The 21,775-nt window shown below is 41.1% G+C and overlaps 1 protein-coding gene and 1 long non-coding RNA gene across 3 annotated transcripts; both read left to right on the top strand.

The window, feature by feature from the left end:
• LOC140532567 (uncharacterized) lies at window positions 1-4,941 on the top strand. Its single transcript, XR_011976581.1, has 2 exons — window positions 1-3,306; window positions 4,321-4,941. It is a non-coding gene; the product is annotated as an uncharacterized lncRNA (long non-coding RNA).
• Window positions 4,942-6,506: 1,565 nt separating this feature from the next.
• On the top strand, window positions 6,507-8,738 carry LOC140531095 (tripartite motif-containing protein 64-like). Of its 2 annotated transcripts, XM_072650238.1 has the most exons (2): window positions 6,507-8,106; window positions 8,410-8,738. In XM_072650238.1, the coding sequence occupies exons 1-2, from the start codon at window positions 7,134-7,136 to the stop codon at window positions 8,523-8,525; spliced, it is 1,089 nt and encodes a 362-aa protein (XP_072506339.1). In that variant the 5' UTR covers window positions 6,507-7,133; the 3' UTR covers window positions 8,526-8,738. The 2 variants fall into 2 exon arrangements, with proteins under 2 accessions (XP_072506339.1, XP_072506338.1); XM_072650237.1 differs by having other exon boundaries at window positions 6,507-8,738.
• Window positions 8,739-21,775: the final 13,037 nt, after the last annotated feature.

Raw genomic sequence — 21,775 nt, 5'->3', positions numbered from 1 at the left:
AACCCCTGTCAAAACTGTTCTGTGAAAAATGTGTGCTATTGGAACCACAAGGCTGTATTGGGAAGTGCTAAGATGCTTAAAAGGCACACACACTCCTTGTTTGGGGCTGCCTCCTCTGAGGACAGCCGCCAGCTAATAAAGATGCTCCCAAATTCTCAACTGAGTCTTGCCTGTGCTTGTCTCGGTCAGTCCATTTCACTTGGAGGTTCCACCGAGATAGCCTTTGGCTCTGTATGCCCAGGCACCTGCCTGTGCTTTTTCTCGATCCGTTCAACTGAAATAGCCTCTGGCTCTGTGTGCACAGGCAAACAGTCTGCCCTGGGCGGCCGGACTGCGTTTTGACTTCAGGGGGTGGCCACCGGGATTGATATTCCCTGGCCCCAATCTCAAGGCACAGCCGTGCGAACCAGGCTCCCGGTAGCAAAATTCCTCTGATCTGGTCATTTTGAGCTCCCTGTCTGTGTAGGTGAGTACTCTTGTGAAGTAAGTGGCAAGGCTGGATGCAGCGGGAAACACCCTTACTGGCCTCCACAGGATGCCGCGTGAGGTCCTGATCTGACTCTCCTGTATTTTGGATTTCTGAGTCCTGGACCGCTTGACCGACTCTGCACTCTGTATCTGTCTGGATCTCCTATATTTTGGGGTTTCTGAGAGCCTGGACTGCTTGACCAAGTCTGCATTTTGCATTTTGTCTGTCTCCTGTTTTGTGTTTTTGTTTAAGTCCAGACTGTATAACTGTGTCTGTCCGTGCATTTTGTCTGTCTCTTGTTTTGTGTTTTTTTTGTTAGAGCCCCAGTTTAATCGGACTCTGTATCTTACTCTCCTTTCCTGGGCTCATGGGCCAAAGACATTCAGGTCCCGAGACCCCGTTGCAGTTCATGATAAAGTGTTTTAAACAATTCCAACAAGCTGCAGCTGGTTATGGGTATGAAGTCTCCAAAGAAAAATTAACTCTATTCTGTCAACAGCAATGGCCCACCTTCGGGGTGGATTGGCCACCCCAGGAGACTTTTGATAAATCCATTGCAGGACAGGTGCGGAGAACAGAGAATGGAGATGCAGGCCATCTGAATCAGATCCCATATATCAGCATCTGTAGATTTGATTCCCCGTCCTAACCCTAAGGTCTCTCTAAAGCCTCCCCACACACGGGGAAGAAGACAAAAAAAATGAAAAAAGAAAAAGAAAAGACACCTCAGAGATAAAGCTTTGAAACTCCCAAGTGGAAAGGAGGAGACGAGGTGCCACTGGACTTTGTTCCAGAGTCTCCCTCTCTTCCACTTGCAGTTTCACAACTTTTTCTTTCAAAAACATTTGAAGGAGTGGACACAGATGCGAAATTTTCTTGAGTAAAGGTTAGAACCATCAAGATTTTTGTTTTACTCTATAATACAGAAATGGTGTTAGAGAAAGCAATTTGTAATCTGAATTTTGTTGAAACTAAAAGATGTTGGAGAAGTTGTGTAAAGTCAGTTATGTTATTTAGAAAACCAGGTATTTTCACCTTTGCCTATTAAGTTACAGCTAAAAAGTTGCTGTTTTAATGCTAAACCTAAAATTGTTAATTACTATGTGTGGAAAGAAATGAATGGAGTAATAATTTATTTAGACTGGTTCTGCCCATTCAAAACAGTCCTCCTGTATGTTTGGGGTTGGCAGGCATGGGATCCATGCCAGTTCCTTTTATTTTGTAAAACTGCTAAGGCCCCTTTCATGTGGCCATAGTCATCAGTCCTAAAAAAATTGTTTGGCTTATATAATTCATAAACAATGAATGTGACTTGCTCAAAAGTTGTAACAATTGGCTTTTATATCAGGACAAGTTTTAAATTTGAGAAAGAAGGATCTGAAATGAAATCTCTTATGTATGTGAGTCCTGTTAATCTTCATTGGTTATTTCAACTCCATGGGAATACAAATAAGTGTATTTGGCTTTAAGTTGGGATTAGTGAAAATTAGTGAAATTTGCTGTTTAAGGTAAAAGCATTTGGGACCATAAATATTTTTGTTTAAGTTTGAATCTGGGTATAGTCTGCATTAAATCAGTATATGCCACAAGTTACTCAGAGGGACTGTGATCCTGCATCCTGTACTGTTATCAGGTGAAATTTGTATCTGGAGAGGAAACACCGAGGGGACAATTCTAGACTCCATCTAGGATGGGATCCTCCTGGTCAGTTTCCTCACTGTGTCCTTTTATAAAGGAGTGTTTCCCACCTGACTGTTCCTGAGTCTGGCTATAAAACAGATACTGCATGATTGGAAAATTTCACTCCTATCTGAATTCAAACAGATGTTCCTTAGCCAATGTGAAATTATAGTCATATCTGAAACCTGATTATTGGAACTTGCTATTCTAAGATTTTATGGGACTTAACTGACTGTTCTTCTGAGTCTAACTCCAGGTATGGATAGCAAGAAAGGTGGTCTGATCCTCTGATCCATGATATCAGTGAGCCTGTGAGATGCTGGCATGAAGTCCAAGAAGTGATCTCATGATAAAGTTGAGAGAGCGGCTGTTCAGCCTGGGCTGAGGTAGGATTCTCCTGACTCAACTTCCCCACTGAGACGTGGTGGATTTTAAGCCTGGCTGAATGCCAGCTGACAATCTGCTCCTGCCTGGAATTGACATGAAATGAGGGAGATATTGTTTCCCTGCAATGTCCCTACTCTTAGTGGCAATTTCCTATAGTCAAAGGTTTTGTAAGTTTAATATCAGATTTATGAAATAACAGATTGTTGGTAGGGGAACATCTGAGGTTAAGTCTAAAATTAAGCTATCAGGTTTAGGACTTTAGACTTAACAACAATAAATTAGGGTTTTTTTTTTCTAATTTCTAGTAATAGTGTGGAGACCATCGGGTTAATAAGACCTGTGAGGTTAGCATATATAGTTAATCATTATTTTGTCTCAGTTGGTTAAAAGAAAAATGGTTCGTGGCCTATGTCGTAAATGCTTTAAAAGATCTGAATGTAAGATGTAAATACTGGGTTCTAATGTGGATTTCTTAAATATGACAATTGTCCAAAGTCCCAATTTTGATTTTGTAGAGTGATAAAGGTATAAAGCTTAAGATTTATACCATATATACATATATATATTTTTTTATATACCATATACAATACCATAAAATGGTATTAAGGTCAGCTGTGTAGGAGAGTGGACATCCGGATTTCTACAAGAAGATAAAGAATGTGCAGAGATGCTGTGCTGAAGATGGACTGAAGGAGCATCTAGATCAGAAAACTACATCAGATGATGTCCCTTCCCAGATGAGATGGAACCTCTGAATGGATAATTCATTGGTCTGTTTTTGTATCTTAAATCTCTGTATCTGTACTTATAACATGGGATAGTCCCCTTGTAAATAAAGAGTATAGATGAAGGGAAGAATGTATAGGGGAAAGAATGTGAGGATTATATTTAGTGTTCCATAAGGCTTTTCTCCTTGGATACCTGAGTTTCAGGTATCCAGGGCTTTCGGAGGGTCGGTTGGTTCCCCCCCTCCCCCTTACCAGCTACCAGCTTTCTTTGTGTAAGTGCCGTGGGCTGTAGCTGACTGTTGTCTTGCTTTTCCCCCTCCCCTCTTTTCTAAAGCCACAACAGCAATTAAGTTAGATATCACATGAGGTAATTGTATTGGGATAGGTGAAGATTTCCCTGGGTTTGCCTAGTTTTTCGTGCTTAATTGTGAGCCCGCCTCCAAGCCAATGGAGAGGTGGGGTAGTGGGGAGGTGGGATTCTCTGCGTTAGGGTATAAAAATTGTGCTTCAGTTTCTGTAAGTTGTCTCCCTCCACCAGGTTCCCTGACCTGATGGAGGGACGTCCCTTTCTCAAGAATTGTAATATCACCTATCACCCTCTGAATTGTCAAGTTCCTCATACTGGTTAAAGACCCAACCCCTCCAATGTTGGGACCCTGTGAGGCAGGGTCAGCTCTATGTCCAGTCTCAGCAGGAAGCCGTTTCAGAAGCCGAAACCTTCAACCCTTATCCCAAAATATGTTGGGTCCCATCTGCTTAAAGGGGGACAAGGTGGGGTGTTTGAGTACATGTACTTGGGCCCCAGAGTTCAGGCCAGGTAGAAAGGATGAATAGGACCCTGAAGGAGCATATTGCCAAGCTAAAGGTTGAAAATGGAGAGACCTGGGTGAGTCTCCTTCCTTTTGCCCTGCTTCAGGCTAGGTGTACCCCAAATCCCACGGCTCTCTGTCTGTCCCCCTTTGAAATCATGTTCAGAGTAGCCCCCCCCCAGTTGTTCCTTGAGTTGTTAATTCTGGGTGTTGGCTTCCCGACTTTTCTAATGTTGCCCTCCTTAAGTCCTTACAGGCTCTGCGGGAGGTCCAGAGTGCTCTCAAATCTTTATATCAAGCAACAGTTACCCAAGGCCTAGGAGACCCAGCCGCATTGACTGTATCGCTAGGCGATTGGGTCCTCACAAGAAAACTATTCCGGGGATCCTCGCTTGAACCACTGTGAACTGGGCCTTTTCAAGTGATCCTGTCAAATTCATCAGCAGTTAAGGTCGCAGGACGCAAGGCGTGGATACATCATTCACATGTCAAGCCAGTTATACTCCTTTGGACTCTGATGAGTCACCCATTTAAATTAGTTACATGAAAAGGGTGGGGTGAAGTGGACGTTATCCCCCCCCCAGAGCCCCTGGGTTGAGAAATGTCTGTTGAGTTTGTAGGCAGAGGTGGGCCTAGTAGCCACTTTCTGTTGTGCCCCTTTGCCTAGCAGCCACTCTCTGTTGTGCCCCCTTGCCTAGCAGCACCTAGGAACCCCTGTCAAAACTGTTCTGTGAAAAATGTGTGCTATTTGAACCACAAGACTGTACCTGGAAGTGCTAAGATGCTTAAAAGGCACACACACTCCTTGTTTGGGGCTGCCTCCTCTGAGGACAGCCTCCAGCTAATAAAGACGCTCCCAAATTCTCAATTGACTCTTGGCTGTGCTTGTCTCGGTCCGTCCATTTCATTGGGACAATACAAACATTCTTGAGTCCAGTTGGAACAGTCATTGTTTCAAGTCTTTAGAGTCCTGACCACCCTGCCAGGAACAGAACCAAAGCTCTGTGACAGAAAGAGGGTTCCAGAATCTGTCAGTGACAAAGAACAGGGATTGGGAACATGTGATGAATGGGCAAGGGAAATAAGAAGAGCTAAATCCCTCAGTTTAACACCCAGTCGTGGTCAAAGCAATACACTTTATCAGAAGGTGATATCATCTAGAGCACAAAGAATTATTGACACACCAAGTTCAGGGTACAACCTGCTTGCAAGACCTTAGCTGTGGAGAACAGGGCTTCTCCAGGATATTTTGACAAACCCAACATTGACTGGACCAGTTTTGGTAAATCATCCTTTGTTTCTACTTTGAATAAGAAAGGAAAACTTTCAGAGTTCAAAAAACATGATTCAGAAGAGTGAGACTGTCCTAAATAAAGAACATTTAACCATCAATTCAGGCTAGAAGGTGGGCCTTTGGGAATGTACCTTCTGGGAAATGCAAACCTGGCTTAGCTCAGATGCCCCTTTCTTCCCTCATTCCCATAGGTAGCTGCTATGCATGGAACAGCACTGTCAGAGCAGACCAGGAATGCCCAGCCCTTTACTGACCCAGGCATGCTGGGAGTCAGTCATCCATGTGTCTATAGAAGTTGACTGGAGCACCCCTCATACATGACTCAGAGGTCCTATTCCAACACCATGTTCCATACACACCACTTGAATCCTTCTTTCCCTGAAGCAACCATCAATCAGTTAATCAACTAAGCTCTCAGACTTCCTTGCCTCCGTACTCCTATACCAACCTGTCTCCCTTGCCAATAGTTCTTGAAACTTTTAAATAGATTAGCCATACTGCAAGTGTGAGTTCCCCTCTCAGCCCTATCCCATCCCCAGAAGGGGACAGTAGCCCTTGCAGGAGCCCCTGAAACCAGTTTAGCTCCTGAGAAGCTAAGGAGATTTTGACCAAATGTTGAAATAAACAGAATGTGGGAAAAACACTTGCCTTTCCAATCCTGTACCCCTCATTAGAATTGTTATTATTCAAGTCAATTCGATTTATCTAATTGTTTTTAGCCACCTCCAATTTTGGCAAATAACATACTGATATTAGATTACATAGACAACCAGACCAGACCCTGCCATCAAAGAGCTCCCATTTGAGAAAGAGGGGCAAGTGTGAGCGAAGGAACCAGATGTTGCCAAATTAATTTTAAAGGCCACGAAGTTTGTTGCTGGTAATTTCTGTTACAAAGAAGAAAATTCAATGAAAGTATTTTGTATGCTGAACAGTTTGGGGTTTTTTTTTTCCCAAAAAAACCCCCACAATATATTACTTAACGTAAGAAACAAGCCTGCTTTTCTACTATGCCACTTAGCAGCTTTTTAGACATTTCCAATCTTCAAATTGTTTGGGGAAGGTTATTTGGCAACAGTAGAGAGGATGGATTAGTGAGGAAGGAGCAAGTTAGCAGGGAGACAGATGTGGAGGTCACTGCATTACAAAGAGGTCATGAGAACCCTAATGTGGGTGGTCACTTTCCTAATGCAGCACAAAATGGACAGCCACTTATTGGATATGATATCCTGGGGATGGCATTCATCTGTGGGAAGGACTAAATGGCTACAGAGGTCCCTTCCTAATCTCAAATTCTTTGTTGCCCAGTAAGTGGATGGAAAGGGAAGGATGGAAGGGATTCCTGAAATGACTTGGGAACTGACTGAGTGAGGAAGGGGAAGGAAAGAATCTGCATATGAACTGTTCTGTCTACCAGCATTTGTGTACAAATCAGAGTTGACAATCCATTGAGATAAACCTCCATGTTTTCATAAGGTTCCTCCTTACACAAAAGAACACTCTCAACTTGGCAAAACCTGTCCATCCAAAGGACTCCACTAGAGGTGTGAACTCGGGGGGCTCTCAAAATTGCTGCAACCAGCAAGAGATAAGTAGAACTGCAAGGATTCCAGGCTAGAGGAGTTCACACCTCCTCTGGGAGGCCCTAAAGGGGCAGGGCTACTTCCTATAAAAGGGGAGTATCCTTTCCCTCAGAAGCACTGCCATGAGTGAAGCTCCAGTCTCTTCATCTCAGCTGATGCAGAAAAGAAACAACTGGAGCTGCTATGGAAAAGCTGCAGGAACTGCAGAATGAAATCATTTGTGCCATCTGTAGGGGCTACTTCTCTGAGCCAGTCACCATCACCTGTGGGCACAGCTTTTGCAGAGCATGTCTCTCCTGGAGCTGGAGAGTTGGACCTACAGCTTTCTCTTGCCCTGAATGCAGGCAAGTGCCCCAGGTCAGAGAACTGCCAGTAGTCAATGACTGCCTAGCACAGCTGACTGACCTGAGCAGAGAGCTCTGCTCCCTACTTTTGCAGAGTGCTGAAGGACAGCGCCAGTGTGTCAGACACAAGAAAGCTCTCAAGCTCTTTTGTGAAGATGACCAGATACCAATCTGTGTAAGATGCTCCCAAAGCCCAGAGCATGGGGCTCACAAACTCTCTCCTGTAGAAGAGGCTGCTCACAATTGCAAGAAGAAACTCCAGCACCTTTGGAATCACGTGGGGAAGCATTTGGAAGAAGCTCAGAAACTTCTTACTCAGGAGGAGAGATCTGCTGTTGACTGGGACTGGGTGATCACAGGAGAATACAACAGGCTGCACCACTTCCTGATGGAGGAAGAATCCCAATGTCTAGAAAGGATGAGACAAGAGGAAAGGGCAAGACAGGATAGACTGTCCCAGCATATGCAAACCCTCCAGGATCTCATGCAAGAGCTGCAGGAAGCAGGTCACCAACCCAATGTGGAGCTGCTGCAAGAAGTCAAGCAGTTGCTGGGAAGGAGTGGGTCAGTCCTATCCCAAAGGGCCAAGGCTATCATCCCAGAGTTGAGAGAATACCACATCCCTGGCATGATTGAGATGCTCAGCCACTTCAAAGTAGACATCACAATGGTTCCCACATCAGTCAGTCCCTTTCTGACTGTTTCTGAGGATAAGAAGAGTGTGAAGGCTAGAGAAGGCTGGAAGCTGGAGACCAAACACCCTGAGGACACTGTTTGCCATTATGTCTTTGCTGAGCAAGCCTTCAGCTCAGGTAGGCAGTACTGGGAGGTGGATGTGACTCAACTACCTCAGTGGATTCTGGGGATCCACACCCCCTATTTAAGGAGGAAAAGGGGCAGGAATGTGGATTCCTGTACTTCTACGTTCCTGCTTTGCTGTGTCAAGAAGGAAGAAGATTACTACTTACAAACCCATCCTGGATCCTTGGACCATAGAGTGAAAGGCCCTGTGCTCAGGGTTGGGGTGTACCTGGAACATAACCCTGGCACTCTTGTCTTTTACAATGTGCTCCAGAGAACCCTCATTTACAGGTTCTACCCCATTCTCTTCACAGCTCCTGTCACACCCATCTTTTGCCCTGGCCCCCCACTTCCAGGCATAAAGTCTGGTCCCATGACTCTCTGTCCAGTGGATTCTCATCTCTGTGCTTGCTGCTATTCCCGTCTCTGAGCATTTCTGCAGGGGGATTTCTCAGTCCACCACCAGGCTCCCTGGTGGTCAGCCTTCCATTTCCAGCCAACCCTGCAAAATCGTGATCATTACCCCCTTCATAATGAAGCAGAAGCCCCCTGCTCACCAACTAGACAACCCGAGTTTAAGCTGATTTGAACTTTTTCCTGTTCTATTCCCTTGGAATTTCTGTAAAACAGCCTTTAAATTGTATTTGATATAAAATGAAATAAATTTGATCATTTACTGTGCTTATACATATTCTTGTTGTTTTTCATTTCAGTTCTCTCTTGTCCAACTCTTTGTGATCCCATATGGTTTTGATTTTTGTTTGTTTTGGTTTGAAATTTTTGGCAAGAATGATGAACTGATTAGCCATTTTCTTCTCCACTCCATTTTATAGATGAGAAAAGTGGGACAAACAGGGTTAAATGACTTTTCCAGGGGTCACATAGCTACTATGTGCCTTAGGCTAGATTTGAGTTCAGAAAAATAAGACTTCTGGACTCCAGGCCATGCATTTTATCCATTTTCCTCCATGTAGCTGCCTCTTTATGCACATCAGAAATAAAATGAATTTCAAAGATGAAGTGGACGTTATTTCCCTTCCCCCCCCACCCCGGAGCCCCTGGGTTGAGAAATATCTGTTGAGTTTCTAGGCAGTGTTGGGCCCAGCCACTTTCTGTTGTATCCCCTTGCCTAGAAGCACCTAGTAGCCCCCCTCTCTGTTGTGCCCCTTTGCCTAGCAGCCCACTCTCTGTTGTGACCCCTTGCCTAGCAGCAACTTGGGCCCCTGTCAAAACTGTTCTGTGAGATATGTTTGCTGTCAAGGCTGTAGTGGGAAGTGCCGAAATGCTTAAAAGGCACACACATACCTTGTTCGCTGCCGCCTCCTCTGGGTTTTCCCATGAGACAGCCGCCAGCTAATAATGACGCTCTCAAAATTCCCAATTGACTCTTGCCTGTGCTTTTGCTCTTTCTTGATCCATCCATTTCAAAAGGGATGATAAAATTAGTTGTCAAATATTTCCAATGCTCAGTGATCCATTTCTTCTACTCCCTTGGAGTATTCATATCCTTAACTGGGAATCCATGATATAAATAATGGGTGTATATATGGCTAATATGTACATATATATATTGGGTACTGGCTTTTCAAGGGAAGTGTTTGTCTCTTCTACACACAATGAGAGTCTGGGGAAGAACGTAATAGTACAAATTTCAGAAAGACCTAGCTTTCCTGGACCACATTTAGATGTGTTCTACTAGGGAAATTTCACATCTTAGGGTCTAGGAATACTCTTAGAGACTCTCAGAGAGGGGGCCCATTACTATTTGTGAAAAACTTGGAAAATTCCTTGCCTTGAGTTGCCTGCATCATAATCCTGGCTAGCATCTGTATGGTGCTTTGAAGGTGTCCAAACTGCTTGTCATTGTTATCTCACGGGATCCTGATGACAATTCAGTGAGATAGATGTTATTCCAACTCCCATATCACAGAGGAAGAGCTTATGACTGAGAGGGATAAGGTGACTTTGTCTCAAGTCAGATTGTAAGTGCTTGGGGCAGGATTGAACTCTGTTCTTCCTGGTTTCCAGGTCTATACTCTATGCACTGGACCAGATTTTTTTTACAAATATTGCTTCAGTATAACATCTGGGACCTGATACAATTGGTCCAAATGTACTCTGAGATTAATTCCTGCTTGTAATTGTGATTCCCTGAACATTGGGGAATATAGATGCCTCCTTGCATTTTGAAACACATTTAAAGAAGACTGTTAGGATGATAAAATGGTTGTATTTCTTTTTTCCACCTCATTCTAAGGTACATTTATTTCACAGAAGATAATAAGTGAAGGCATTCATGAAGCTGACCTGGGTTTAATCCAAATTCTTACACTTCTTGCTGATGTCACTTCCATTTCTTGCGATCCACCCTTTTCTTGTCATTTCTGCCAAAACCAGAATCCTGTAAAGCTCAGTCAATATATGAAAAGCCATGACTGAGGGAGGAGATTAGATCCTAGCATTCAAGTACAACTCCTTAGTTGGGTAGGAAGGATCTCCCCTGACTGGGAGACCCAACTTCTCTTCGGAATATAGAGAGAATGCAGTCTGGACAAGGGTTTGCCTTGGGAAAGAATCTCCTGTCTTTGATCCCTTCCCTCAGAGAGTAGGGCAACTCAGCTAATGAAGAAGAAAACTAGCTGGAGATTTCTTAGTGGAAACAGTTACCTCTGCCCATGTGCCTTGAGACTGTTAAGTCTCATGATCAAGCCACATTCTCAGAAGGAGCTGAAGGCTTTTAGCCCACCTCCTCAGTTAATGGTCACCAATCAGGGATGCTTTTTCACTTGTCAGGAGAGCTCTCTTTCAGAAGCTCTTTAAGGCATTTCAGGGACTGGTATTTTTAGTTATGAAGAGAAACCACTGACAATCATTTTGATGATTGCTGTCTGTCCAAATTAATAAATTGATTAATAGTTAGACAGAACTCAATGTCTTGGGCTTTTCATTTGACTCCAGGGATTAAGTTGATCTCTGGTGGGCAAAATATTTCTTGCGACTTCCTCATCTGTTCTGTGATGTCCCCTTTCACAGAGCCTATGTGGCAGCCAATGAATAGTAGAAACATGCCTGGGTTCAGACACTGGAGAGATGTGACTTCAAAAACAGTCTTTGCCCTTATTGCCTGTAATTGACAGCTAGTAACTTAAATTTATATGAGACCTAGGGTACCCAGTGAAGCTGTCAACTGGACAAGAACCATACTCTAACCTGTGGGTGGCCAGAGTCAAACAAAAAGAGCGGCTAGAGACAGGAACAAACAGAAGTTTAATTTAATAGTGAGAAAAAGAACTTATTCACGTGATAAGAAGGCTGACTTAAGGTTGCTAATGGAGAGGCCACTTGCATACCTGAATTAGGTTTGCTCACAACACAATCATTCTTAGATTTTGAGTAGTTCTCCTGGTGAGCACTTCTTGGGACAATACAAACATTCTTGGGTGCCATGGGAACAGTCATTGTCTCAAGTCTTGACAGTCCTGACCACCCTGCCAAGAACAGAACCAAAGTTCTGTGACAGGAACAGGAGTCCAGAACCTGTCAGTGACAAGGAACAAGGGATTGGGAACATGTGATGGATGGCCCAGAGAAATATGGGGAGCTAAATCCCTCAATGAAGACCTAGTTCTAGTGGAAGCAATATGCTTTAACAGACAATGATATCACCCAGAGCACAATTATTGACACACCAAGGTCAGGGTACAGCCTGCTTGCAAGGCCTTAGCTATGGAAAACAAGGCATCACCAAAATATTTTGACAAACCCAACACTGATGGGACCAGTTGTGGTAAATCCTCTTGTGTTTCTACTTTGAACAAGAAAGAAAAATGTTCAGAGCTCAGAAAAAAAAAAATGATTCAGAAGAGTGAGACCATCCTAAATAAAGAACATTTAAACTTCAATTCAGGGTAGAAGTTGGGCCTTTGAAACTGTACTTTCTGAAAAATGCAAATGTGTCTTAGACCAGATGTGCCTTTCCTCTTTTACCACCATGCTAGCCCCTATTCATATAACACCACTGTCAGAGCACACCAGGGTTGCCCAGCACCCTACTCACTGCGGCACTCTGGGACTCATAGATCCAAGTATCTACCTATATGTGTCTATACAATTCTTTCAGCTCTCTTCTACAACCATGTCTCTTACACACATCTTGAATTCTTCCTTCTCCCCCAGAAGCTCCTCTCAATCAATCAATCAATCGTCAAAGCTTTCAGGCCGCCTTGCTTCCCCACTTCTACACCAACCTTGCTCCCCTGCCAATACTTCCTGAAGCTTTTAAATAGATTAGGGATGTTGAAAGTGTAAACTCCCCTCTCAGCCCCATCCCATCCCCAGGAGGTGACAGTAACCCTTGCAGGAGCCCCTGATACCAGCATAGCTCCAGAGAAGCTAAGGAGATTTGGTCAATACTTGACCAAGTGGAAAAATAAACAGAATGGGAAAAAAAAGACTTGTCTTTCCCATCCTGTTGCCTTCATTAGAATGATTATTACTCAAGTCAATTTGATTTATCTGTTTTTAGTCACCTCCAATTTTTGCTGAATATTGTACAAGGTATTAGAGTACATAGACAACAAACCAGACCCTGCCCTCAAGGAGCTCCCATTTGGGAAAGAGGGGCAGGGATGGGGAAGGGAGCCAGATGTTCTCAAATAAGCTTTAGAGCACACTGAGGCTTTTCCTAGTAGTTTATAATTATAAAAAAGAAAATTCAGTTAAAGTACTTTGTGTGCTAAATTGTTTTGTTCAAAAAAAAAAACAGATTATATTACTTAAAATAATAAGCAAGGTTGTTGTTGTATTATTTCACTTAGCTTATTTTAAGATATTTTCAATCCTCAAATTGTTTGGGGAAATTTTTTTGCAGCTGCAGAGAATATGGATCAGGAAGGAAGGAGCCAGTTAGCAGGGAGACAGATGTGGAGGTCACTGCAATAGAAAAGAGTCATGAGAACCCCAATGTGGGTGACCACCTTCCTCCTGCAATAGAGAATGGACAGCCATTTCTTGGATTTGTTTTCCTGGGGATGGCCTTCATGGGTAGGTAAGACTATATGACTAGAAAGATCCCTTCCTAATCTCAAATTCTTTGCCCCTCATTAAGTGGATGAAAAGGGAAGGATGGAAAGATTCTTGATCAGAGAGTTGCGCTGTAGAGATTGTTTTCCATCTTTCTGCTTTCCTTCTTATCTTGGCTAGCATTGGCTTTTTTGTACAAAAGCTTTGCAATTTAATATAATAAAAATTATCTATTTTACATTTTGCAATGCTCTCTATCTCTTGTCTGGTCATGAATCCTTTCCCTCCCCATAGTTCTGACAGATTATTCTTTGCTCTTCTAATTTTCTTATGGTGTCATCCTTTATGTCTAAATCATGCTAAAAGTTTGTCATATCTCACTTTTCTACTATTCTTTTTACCTCCTTAATTTCTTTCTTGTTTATTTTTTGATTGGACTTACTGAGTTCTGAAGGGAAGAGTTGAAGTCCCCCACTAATACAGTTTTTCTGTCTATTTCTTCCTAACTCACTAAACTTCTCGTTTAAGAATTTGGATGCTATACTACTTGGCATGTACGTATTTGTTATTGCTGTTGCTTCATTGCCTATTATTGTCATTGTCTATTCATTCTCTACCTCTTTTAGCAGGAAGTAGTTTCCTTCCTCATCTCTTTTAACTAGATCTATTTTTGCTTCTTTTCTTTTTATCTGAAATCAGGATTGCTACCCCTGCTCTTTTGACTGTAACTTAAGCATAGCAGATTCTGTTCCAACACTTTGGCTTAACTCTGTGTGTCTCTCTGCTTCAAGTGAGTTTCTTGTAAATAACATATTGTACAATTCTGACTTTTGATCCACTCTGCAATCCACTCCTACTTTATGGTAGAGTTCATCCCATTCACATTATAGTTATTATTCCTACTTGTGCATTTCCCTCCATATTATTTTTTTCCTATCTATCCTCTCTCCTTTCACCCTTTCCTTCCTCACCAGTGCTTTGCTTCTATCTACCATCTCCAATGATCTGTCCTGTCTGCATACCTCCTTCATTTGATCTCCCTTCCTGATTCTTTGTCAGATAAGATAAATTTCTATATTCAATTGACTGTGTATATGATTTCTTCTTCAAGACAATTTGATGAGAGTAAGGTTCAAATGATACTCACCACCCAGCCTCCCCTCTTCTCCATTGTAATAAGTCTCTCACCTCTTCATGTGAGATATTTTACCCCATTCTGTCTCTCCCTTCTTTCTTTACCCATTATACTCCTCTTTCTCATTCCTTAATTTTTTTTTAATGTAGCTCCCTCAAATTCATCTTATATGTATGTGTATTCCTTTCTAGCTGTACTATTAGTGATAAAATTATTAAGAATTACAGATATCATCTTCCTATATAGAGACATAAATAATTTAGATCTATTGAATCCCTTGTTTTTCCCCATTTTACCTATTTGTTCTTCCATTGAGTTTTGATATTAGAGGTCTAATTTTTGGTATAGTTCTGGTCTCCTCCTTATGAAAGCTTGAAATCCTTCTATTTCATTGAATGATAATTTTTCCCTTCATGTAGTATACTTAATTTTGTTGGGTAAGTGATTCTTGGTTGTAGTCCTAGTCCCTTTGCCTTCCATAATATCATGCTCCATGATTTCTCATCCTTTAATATTGCAGTTTCCAGTTCCTGTGTAATCCTAATTGTGACTCCCCAGTATTTGAATTGTTTCTTTCTGAAACAATTTTTTCTTTGACCTGAAAGTTCTGAAATTTGGCTATAATGTGTCTTGGAGTTTTTATTTTGGAATCTCTTTCCTGAGGTTATCAGTGAAATCTTTCAATACCTATTTTGCCCTCTGGTTCCAGGAAATCAGGACAATTTATCTTGATAATTCCTTGAAAGATGCTTCTTATTATAGCTTTTAGGTAGTCCAACGACTCTGATATTTTCTCTCTTGGCTCATTTTCCAGGTCAGTTCTTTTTCCTATGAGGTATTTTATATTTTCTTCCAGGATTTTATTCTTTTGATTTCATTCGATTGGTTAATGATGTCTCATAGAGTAATTAGCTTTCACTTGTCCAATTTTAACTTTTAAGGTGTTGTTTTTCCTCAATTAGCTTTTGTACTTTCTTTTCCATTTGGCCAGTTCTAGTTTTTAAGCAGCTCTCTAAGCTGTTGAATCTTTTTTCATAATTCTCTTGCATCACTCTCATCCCTTTTCTATTTTTTCTTCCATCTATCTTGTATGATTTTTGAGCTCCTTTTGGAGCTCTTCCATAAGTTCTTTCTGGGCTTAAGACCACGTCCTATTTTTCTTTGGGGCTTTTCTCATCGCTGTTTTAACATTGTTTTCCTCTTCAGAGTTTATGTCTTGGTCTTCCCTGTCATTATACTAACTTCTATGCCAGATTCTTTTGCTGTGGTTGTTTTGCTTGTTTTTTTTTTAATTTTGCCTTTTTCCTTTCTTTTAAATTTGATCTTTGCTCCCAGCATGAAAGGGGCACTGTCATGGGTTTCTTGTGCCAGTGGATGTTAGCCCTGGATGTTTACTTGTTGTTGTGCTGACATTTCTCTTAGGTCACCAGGGGGCTCTCATGTCTGGTACTGTACTAAGAGTGGGAGGAGAGGATGGCTTGCACTTCTGGAGGCCATAGTGGTCTGGAAACTTATCTGTCACTGAGCTGGGGTTCTGGTTGTGGGATTTGGTGTATTCTGAAGTCTAGTGGGGCATTTCTGCATTTCCCCAGGGCTACACTGAAGTACATGGAGGTTTGGCCACTGGAGAATGCCTATTTCCCAGGAGCTCTGTGGAAGGAAATGGTGGTTCTTGGTGCTGGAGTCTACCGATTGCCCTAGCTATGCTAAGGCACAAGGAGAGTCTTGGTGTTGGTGTTTGCCTGCTTAACCACACTGAGACTCTGGATCTTCCACTGGTTTGTTCAGGTGGGGCTTGATGCTGGTTTGCTTGGATGCACCCTGTCCTGGAATACACTCCCCTTTTACCTAAGTGAGATCTATTTTTCTTGCAGATCTTTCAAGTTTCTCAGACTAAAAGATTGTTTTACCCTGTCTTTTTATTGATTCTCCTGTTCCAGGATTTGTTTTTGGGGTGCTACTTTATGGTTGTTTGGAGGTGAATATAGGAAAGATACAATAATTTAATACTTATTCCACCATCTTGGCTCCAGAAAGTCTATCCATACAATAAATTTTATTTATTTATTTTTATCATTATTATTAATTTATTTGCTTTCAGTTTTCTACAGTCATTTCTATAAGTCTTAGATTTTCTCCTCTTCCCTTTCCCCTCTTTCCCTACTCCCTTCCAGAGATGGCATACAATCTTCTATGAGTTCTACACATACATTCTTATTAAACACATTTTCACATTCGTCATGTTGCATAGAAGAATTTAAAGAAATGAGAGAAATCATAAGAAAAAACAAAACAAAACATAACACAAGAGAAAATATTCTGCTTCATTCTGCAATCCAGTTTCATAGTTCTTTCTCTGGAGGTGGAAAGTGTTTTGCCTCAAGAATCCTTTGGGAATGATTTAGGTCCTTGCATTGCTGTGAAAAACTAAGTCTACCAGAAAAATTCCTTGAACACTGTGGTTGTTACTGTATATGATGTTCTTCTGGTTCTGCTCCTTTCACTCAGCATCAATTCATATAAGTCCTTCCAGGCCTCTCTGAACTCTTTCTTTTCATCATTTCTTATAGCACAATAGTATTCCATTACAGTCATATACTACAACTTGCTCAGTCATTCCCCAATTGATGGGCATCCCCTCGATTTCCAATTTTTAACCACCACAAAGAGAGCTGCAATGAATAATTATGTGGTACCTTTTCCCATTTTTATGATCTCTTTGGGATACAGTCCTAGAAGCGATATTGCTGTGTCAAAAGGTGTGCACATTTTTGTAGCCCTTTGGGCATAGTTCCAAATTGCTCTCCAGAATGGTTGGATCAGCTCACAGCTCCACCAACAATGAATTAGTGTTTCAACTCTCCCACATGTTCTCCAACATTTATCATCTTCTTGTTTTGTCATGTTAGCCAATCTGATAGGTGTGATGTGGTACCTCAGAGTTGTTTTGAATTGCATCTCTCTAATCAGTAGTGATTTAGAGCATTTTTTCATATGACTATGGATAACTTTAATTTCTTTCTCTGAAAACTGCCTGTTCATATCCTTTGACCATTTATCAATTGGGGAATGACTTGTATTCTTGTTCATTTGACTCAGTTTTCTACATCATACAATATACTTTAAAGTTTAATCTGTATTATTAACATCTTCTACATCACTTTCATTAAGTATAAACAACCAATAACAAAGCATTCAATACCTGATTTGTGGTATTTGCCAATTTCCTGGGTGTAAGTATTCACACTAAAAATTTATCAACTAGCTCTCATGAGCCAGTTTCAACACACTCCTGGATCGATGGTCCAAAGATTGAAAGATGGAAGGAATTTTGTATATCACCCAGGGTAACCCATTCCTTTCACAGCTGAGGAAACTGATGTTCACAAAGTTTAAGTGATTTGTCCAAATTCACCCAGAGGTCCTGGTAAGTAGCAGAGCCAGGATCCAAACCAAGGTCTTCTGACTCCAAATCCCTGTTTCTTTGTACTGCATTAGGCTGTGGTTTTGGAAGCACTACTTCCATTGTCATTACCCTCATGGGGCACCATCAAAAGATGGACAGCATGTCCTTCTGGGGGATATATGAGTTTTGTTTTTCCTTTTAAAAAACTTACGGAATCATACAACAAATTCTTTGCATGCCACAGTTGAAGTTTCTTATTTCTATGACATGTAAAAAGCCCAAGTCTATCCTCAGAAGTCCCCCTATTATGGGACATTGGTATAAAAATCCAGGGTTAGAACTTGGCCTATGACCATGAGATGATTGAAATATACCACTGTTTCCTCACTCCAATCCTTAGGTTAAATTTTTATACACACAACTCATTAGTATTGAATATTTTTTTTCCATCACAGAACTTTAAATGTCCTTTACATGATTCCCAACCCTTAAAAGATATGAAGAATTTTATTACATAAGGCCAAATATTACTCACAAAAGGACATGTATCTTTTGCTTTCAATAGTTTTCAAAAGCAAAATTATAAGCAGTGAATATATTTTAAATGTTCCAAATCACAAATAAGAGATATAAAACAACTCGGTACTCTTACCTCACATGCATCAAAGTAACAAAGATGACCCAAAACAATGGCGATAGTCAATGGTGACTGAACTATGAAATCACAGGCACAACAATGTATTACTGGTGAAGCTCAGAATTGGTCCAACTGTCTAAAAATTCATTTTAAATTATATGTCAGTGAATTGTTCTTACAGTAAAGAAATCTCACTACTGAGCATAGACCCCCAAGGAAGTCAATGGCAGAAAGTTCCCACATATTCCAACACAATCATATTAGGGGGGATTGTTTGTTTGTTTTTATGATGACAGCAAAGACAATGTCATACTATCTCTGGCATCAAAAGAACTGGGTTCAAATTCTGCTTTTGATGTTTACTCTGTTTGGGCAAGTATCTTAAACTACCTGGGCTTCAGTTTCTTCATCTATAAAATAAAGGATTTAACTACATAGCTCTAGCACCAATGAATGGCTACCAATAAGAAGGTCTGATGAATAAACTATGGGAAATGGAAGTATAGGAAGATTATTGTGCAATGAGAAATAAGGAATTCAGAGAAACATGAGAAGATGTTTGAAATAGTATGAGGTGACCTAAGAAGAATCAGAATAGTAACGTATATTATGACAACAATAATAGAATGAAAAAAACATTAAAGCATATTAAATTCTAAGGAATGATAATGGCCCACCTTGGCCCTAGAAAACAGGTAATGAAACACATATGTCTCTAGTGATGAAAGGCAATCACTAGATTTAGAGTTTTGAGGATATGAGTTCAAATCCTGTATATACTCTTTACTACCTCTAGAATATAAAGCAAATCATTTGATTTCTTGGAGCCTCAGATTCATAAAATGAAGGGCCCAGAATACATGAGCTCTAAAAATGTCCTCTCCATATCAACACTAATAATTTCTCTTTTCAGAGAGGTTAGGGCCTATAGGGGCAGTTCTACTCTATCATATGCAGTTACTGCATGATTGTATTTTTGCTTAAGTGTGTCCCTCAGGTAGTTATCAAGTGAAGGGATGTATATGATGTGTATGTATCCGAGAAAGAGAAGAAGGGAAGAAGGGAGAGAGGTAGAGAAGAAGGAAGATATATATATATATATGTAGATATAGATATAGATATACACACACGGAGGAATAGAAGAAGAGAAGAAGAGAGGAAAGGACAAAGGGACAGAGAGACAGAGGGACAGACACAGAGGGGGAAAGGAGAGAGAGAGATACAGAGAAGGAGATATAGGGAAAGACAGAGACAACAAGAGAGACAAAAAAAAAGCAATAAGATAGAGACAGACTGAGATAAAGATAAGACCGAGTGAGAAAGAGACAGGAACAGTGAGAAAGACCGAGACAGAGAGATATATGAGTAAATAAAGCATTTATTAAGAGTGTACCATGTGCTAGGCTGAGGTCACAAATACAAGCAAATAATGCAGTTCCTGCTTTCAGGGAGTTTTTCATCTGGGAGGGGAAAATAATAAATTAAAAGGAATTCATGTTGGAAGTGGGGTCAAGGAAGTCAAGTCTAAGTATGGCAGCGGCCCAAGAAATGGCTTGGTGGCCTCATTTCAGACAAGAGAAGATAAAAGTTCAACTATTAGAGGCAAGAAAAAACAGATTAAATACTTACTTACTCAAATATGGAAGGACAAATTTTCAAATAGAACAAAAACTTGACTTGGGAACAGATTGCTAAAGTTGTGTGTTGATAGCTTGGCATCACCGGCCCATCGTTATTCGATAGCTTCCGAAACTGAAAATCATCCGCTTTCCAAGACTGTAGGATTCCCCTTCAGAACTGTGCTATTCTCTACCCCCACCCCTTCATATCAGAGCTCTGTCTCTATGTCAAGAACAAATTCATTTCACAAAGGTCACTGGGAAGTTGGCCAGTGTAATGATTTGATTCCATTGGTCCCAGCTAAATTTGAACCTGTGTTATAGGGGTGGTAAAAATATATCCAACAAACCTTTCCACCACAACCTCTTCAGACTGCTTCTCCACACCACAAGGCACCACCAAGAGCACTGTAATATGTTCAGAGGCTTCAGCTGGTAGGTAAGGCTGTACAACCAGGTTTTATCTTTCTGACCTTATCCCCTCTGCATATTATGTACTTAATATTAACTGGACCAATATTTCCTGAACAGGCACACCCATCATTCTTGTTTCTTTGTCTTTCCTTACTCTCTGCCCTCTGGAACCCAACCTTATTTCCCCCCTACACTACATCCCTCTATTTTTGCTGGTCACTAACAACTTATATCACTCCTAAGGTCTCACATAGCACCTTATGTCTTTCTCATACACATGAGAATATTGCAGTTATCTCTGTATGTCATATCAGTGTATCAATACATGAAAAGGCATTCAGTACTTTACTATTTACAAGATGGAATAGCAAGGTGGTGCTGCAGTGGATAGAGCACAGGGCCTGAAGTGTCATCTTCCTGAGTTCAAATCCAGCCTCAGACGCTTACTAATTGTGTGACACTGGGCAAGTCACTTAATCTTGTTTGCCTCAGTTTCCTCATGTGTAAAATGAACTGGAGAAAGAAATAGCAAATGCTCCTGTATCTTTGTCAAGAAAACCCCAAATGGGGTCATGAAGAGTCAAACATGGCTCAGCAGCAACAACATGTACAAATGACACTGAAAAGCAAACCAGTGGTTGCTCTTAAGAAGCTCATGCTCTTGGTTTATTCTCCCTCCTCATCTCTGCCTCATAGAATCATCTTTCTTCAACATGCACTTCAAACACTGTCTTCTTCATGATGCTTTTTCCTGGTCCTCCAAAATGCTGGGGCCCTCCTCCTCAGTCTTCTTTGTGTTTAACTACTTTATAAATGCTTGCATATGTGCTCATTGACTCTACTGTTAGAATGCAAACTCCTTAGGACTTGGGATTGTTTCATTCTTTGCATTTTTGTATATCCAGCACCTAGCACAGTGCCTGGAACGCAGTAGCATTTAATGAATATTTGTTGATTGAATGACTGAGATTTAACCCTTTCTACTAGTGAGGTTTCAGATTTTCCCAGCAGTGACCCAAAAGGATCATGGTAACATAGAATCATACTCTTAGAACTGGAAGAGAGCTTAGATGATATCAGTCCTACTCCTTCTTTAAACATATTTTTATTTACTTCAATAGCTATTTCCCAATTACATGTAACAAAAATCACATTCATTTTTTTAAATTCTGAGTTTCAAATCTTCTCCTTCCCATAGTCTTTCCCCCATCCAAGGACTACAATATTAATTATGCATGTGAAGTCATGCAAAACGTGTCAGTATTAGCCATGTTGCAAGAGAAAATACACACAACAAATACAAGGAAAATAAAGAAATAGGAAATTGTAGGCTTCAATCTGCCTCCAGAGAGTTCATCACCGTTCTCTTTCTCTCTCTCTGTCTCTCTGTCTCTGACTCTCTGTCTCTCTCTGTCTCTCTCTCTCTCTGTCTCTCTCTGTCTCCCTC

This window comes from Notamacropus eugenii, chromosome 3 (assembly GCF_028372415.1).
Source record: "Notamacropus eugenii isolate mMacEug1 chromosome 3, mMacEug1.pri_v2, whole genome shotgun sequence".
NCBI classification, from domain to species: domain Eukaryota; kingdom Metazoa; phylum Chordata; class Mammalia; order Diprotodontia; family Macropodidae; genus Notamacropus; species Notamacropus eugenii.
This window is presented reverse-complemented; position numbering and strand designations above follow the sequence as displayed.

Bases quoted from the DNA above. Each gene is read 5' to 3' on its own strand.
- LOC140531095 (XM_072650237.1), top strand. From the start codon at position 7,134: ATGGAAAAGCTGCAGGAACTGCAGAATGAAATCATTTGTGCCATCTGT.